The 3,136-nt window shown below is 38.2% G+C and overlaps 1 protein-coding gene across 1 annotated transcript in view; it reads left to right on the top strand.

Annotated features, from left to right (window-relative positions):
• Positions 1–204: 204 nt before the first annotated feature.
• The window catches only part of TRAPPC12 (trafficking protein particle complex 12), a 30,204-nt gene continuing 27,272 nt past the window's right edge, over positions 205–3,136 (top strand). The window contains 2 exon segments of the mRNA XM_009581592.1: positions 205–264; positions 769–880. Coding sequence (XP_009579887.1) covers positions 205–264; positions 769–880 — 172 coding nt within the window.

Raw genomic sequence — 3,136 nt, 5'->3', positions numbered from 1 at the left:
ACTTGAGCTGGGCTATCGATTTCTCCCCTAGGCCACCCCTAGGCTCTTCTCTAGGGAGCCTGGTTTTATCCCCTTCCCGCTTTGAACCTAGTTTAAAGCCCTCTCGATGAGCCCCGCCAACTCGTACGCGAGAATCCTTTTCCCCCTGTGAGACAGCTGAACTCCGTCTGTCCCCAGCAGGCCCGGTGCCGTGTAGACCTCCCCATGATCAAAGAAGCCAAAATTCCACCGATGGCACCAGCCCCTAAGCCACGTGTTGATCCGGTGAGTTTTCCTGTTCCCTTCAGCATTCCTCCCTGCCACTGAAGGGATCAAGGAAAACACCACCTGCGCTCCCGATCCTTCCACCAATTGCCCCAGTGCCGTGAAGTCCCTTTTGATCGCTTCGGGACTTCTCTCTGCAACCTCCTCACTGCCAGCCTGTATAACCAATAGCGGGTAGTAATCTATGAGTTTATTAATGTAGGAACTGAATTAGATATATTATCCATACCTCCCATCATTTAACTAAAAAGAAGCTTACTTGCAGACAGGAACGTATCTGGGAAGATGTACTTCACCAAAAATCTCAGATTTTCTTTTTTATAAATTGAGTATTTAAGGAATATGTTTGGATGAGTGGCTTGGATAAGTGCTGCAGGTTTTTTATGAGCAATTTGCTTATCTGATTTGACTTGAAGTTACAAAATACTGTTTACATGGAGTGGTAAGACAGCCTTACCAGTGATAAAAGCTCGTTTCTTTTCTTTTCTCTTCTGTTCTCCCCAGTTACCACACTTGTGTGAAAGCATGCGAACAGTTTTGTGCTTTCTTCCAAAAAAGAAAAAATCTTCTGTTATTCAGACGGATTACAAGGAGACTGAGAAAGAGGGCAGAAACGGTTGGGTTTTTGAGATTTTAAATAAAGTTAGCAGCCTGTTTAATAAGCATTAAGTAACAAATTCGCTGGATGCTTACAGTAAAATTTCTTGCAGGATACTAGTTATGTCATGAGTTTCAAAAAGAAAGAGAAGAAACAGATGCTAGAGTTTTAGATCCTCCTGCGTGAAATAGTAATATAAATTCTGGTTTGAAAAGTCGTTACACTGACTACCCTTACATCGTGGGCCAGCTTCCTTCTGGTTTTGTTCGAGAGATCTGTCATCACACTTGACTTACCTACCGAGGGTAACACTGGAATGCTTTTTGGTCACATGCTATGAAGGAAATACTAAGTGGTTGAGAAATAATACATTAATAAAGTACATTTTGAAGTAATATAGTTCTGAATGCCTATTACAACTGAAGTCTTAGTTGTGATAGGAAATAAATCAGATTCTTACGGAGTCTAAGTTAGCCTGGAGTCGCATTCATCATTCTGACATTCTCTGACACCACTTCTGATGATGTAGATTGGTAATGGGTTACTCCTTTCCCCTGCATAGATCATAATAGCGTGGCTTCATTCAGCAATATGTAAGATCAATACTTTACAAAATATGCAATCCCAAAAAGTGTTTTACAAAACATTATATAGATTTTATAAAAATGGATAACGTGAGACATTTTGTCTGCGCTCCGTTAAATACCCATCTATCTGTATGTTGAGCTGTTCTGTTACCAATTCAGGTTTTCTGTATGAGTATTTATTGAGCTGACCTTCTACTGCATTTTACAAGAGAATGTAATGATACAAACTTGTTCAGAGTTGAAAATGCTAGAACAGTCATTAACCAAAAATGTTGCTAAAACTTTAGATTCCTTTTGTTTTATATCTCAAATTTTCCAAAGCTTTACTGATGAACAAAACTTTTCCTTTTTTTAGCTTTGCCTCAGAAATCCTGTTGAGTGCAGCAGTAGGTGCATGGTTCATGTATTAGCAGTAAATTAAGACTACTTTCTCCAAAAGAACAGTACCAAACTAGCTGGTTTTAGGCACTGCTTTTTTTGGCAGGATTACTGTTGGATGGTGGAGTTAGAACTTGGTTACCAGAGAGGTGGTAGAGATGGAACCAGCCACAGGTCACGTTTGCTTCCATAGGTTTGCAGTGCAGATTCTTAAGTTTGCAACGTGTCTACAACACAATTTTTCTGTGGTGTTCTGGCATGGAATTTACTCTTAAATTATTTTCGCCTTCCTTTTCCTTGTTGTTCACCCCCCACACTCTGACTGTGTATCTTCACTTGTGTCCTGCTAGGTACTAGTCAGGATACATACATAAAATATTTCACATCTTTTGTTACTGGTTGAATACCCTTTTACACTTCTTTTAAACAAAACTGCTTTTGAAATTCTACTTCTTAATCTCTATTCCACATATGATGATGCATGAAACTGTATACATCCGTTATGGGAACATAGCAGTCACGGAAGCCATGGGGAATAGTTAGCATTGGCAAAAGAGAATTTATGTCAATGTTAAGTGGCTTACTCTGAAGGTCATAATTAGTGAGTTTTGTGATTAAAATTTTGTCAACCTTCAAAAAAATGTCTAGAGGCAATGACTCATTGTATATAGCGTTTACCACTTTGACATACAAACCTGTAAGAACAGGTGCAAAAACCTGAGTCCTATTTTTGAGAAAATATGAGGCAAGAGCTGACTTGATAGGGAAAACCCCTTACAATATGTCTTAGTAAGCAAATGTATTATATTAAAATATTAGAACTGTAGTATGGTATTTTGCAAGGGCTGTTTCCCCATTATGCTAGCTCTGATTTGTTTTTAATAATAGCATTTAGTTTATGTTCAGTATTATTGTCTGCATATCAGGATATGCAGTTTTCTGAAAGCAAGATGTTACACACACTGGGATTCCCTAAAGCTCCTGAAACTGCTCTTGAAGTCAGCCAGGATGCTCATAAACTTAGAGGATATTGGGTCTTTGGTAAATATAATAGTAATAATAATAAAGATGTAAGTAAACTAATATGAAAAGGAAGAAATTTTCAGTATTATTGTCTGCATATCAGGATATGCAGTTTTCTGAAAGCAAGATGTTACACACACTGGGATTCCCTAAAGCTCCTGAAACTGCTCTTGAAGTCAGCCAGGATGCTCATAAACTTAGAGGATATTGGGTCTTTGGTAAATATAATAGTAATAATAATAAAGATGTAAGTAAACTAATATGAAAAGGAAGAAATTTCTGTTTC

The sequence above is a fragment of the Fulmarus glacialis genome, unplaced genomic scaffold (genome assembly GCF_000690835.1).
Source record: "Fulmarus glacialis isolate BGI_N327 unplaced genomic scaffold, ASM69083v1 scaffold17627, whole genome shotgun sequence".
Lineage (NCBI taxonomy): Eukaryota > Metazoa > Chordata > Aves > Procellariiformes > Procellariidae > Fulmarus > Fulmarus glacialis.
This window is presented reverse-complemented; position numbering and strand designations above follow the sequence as displayed.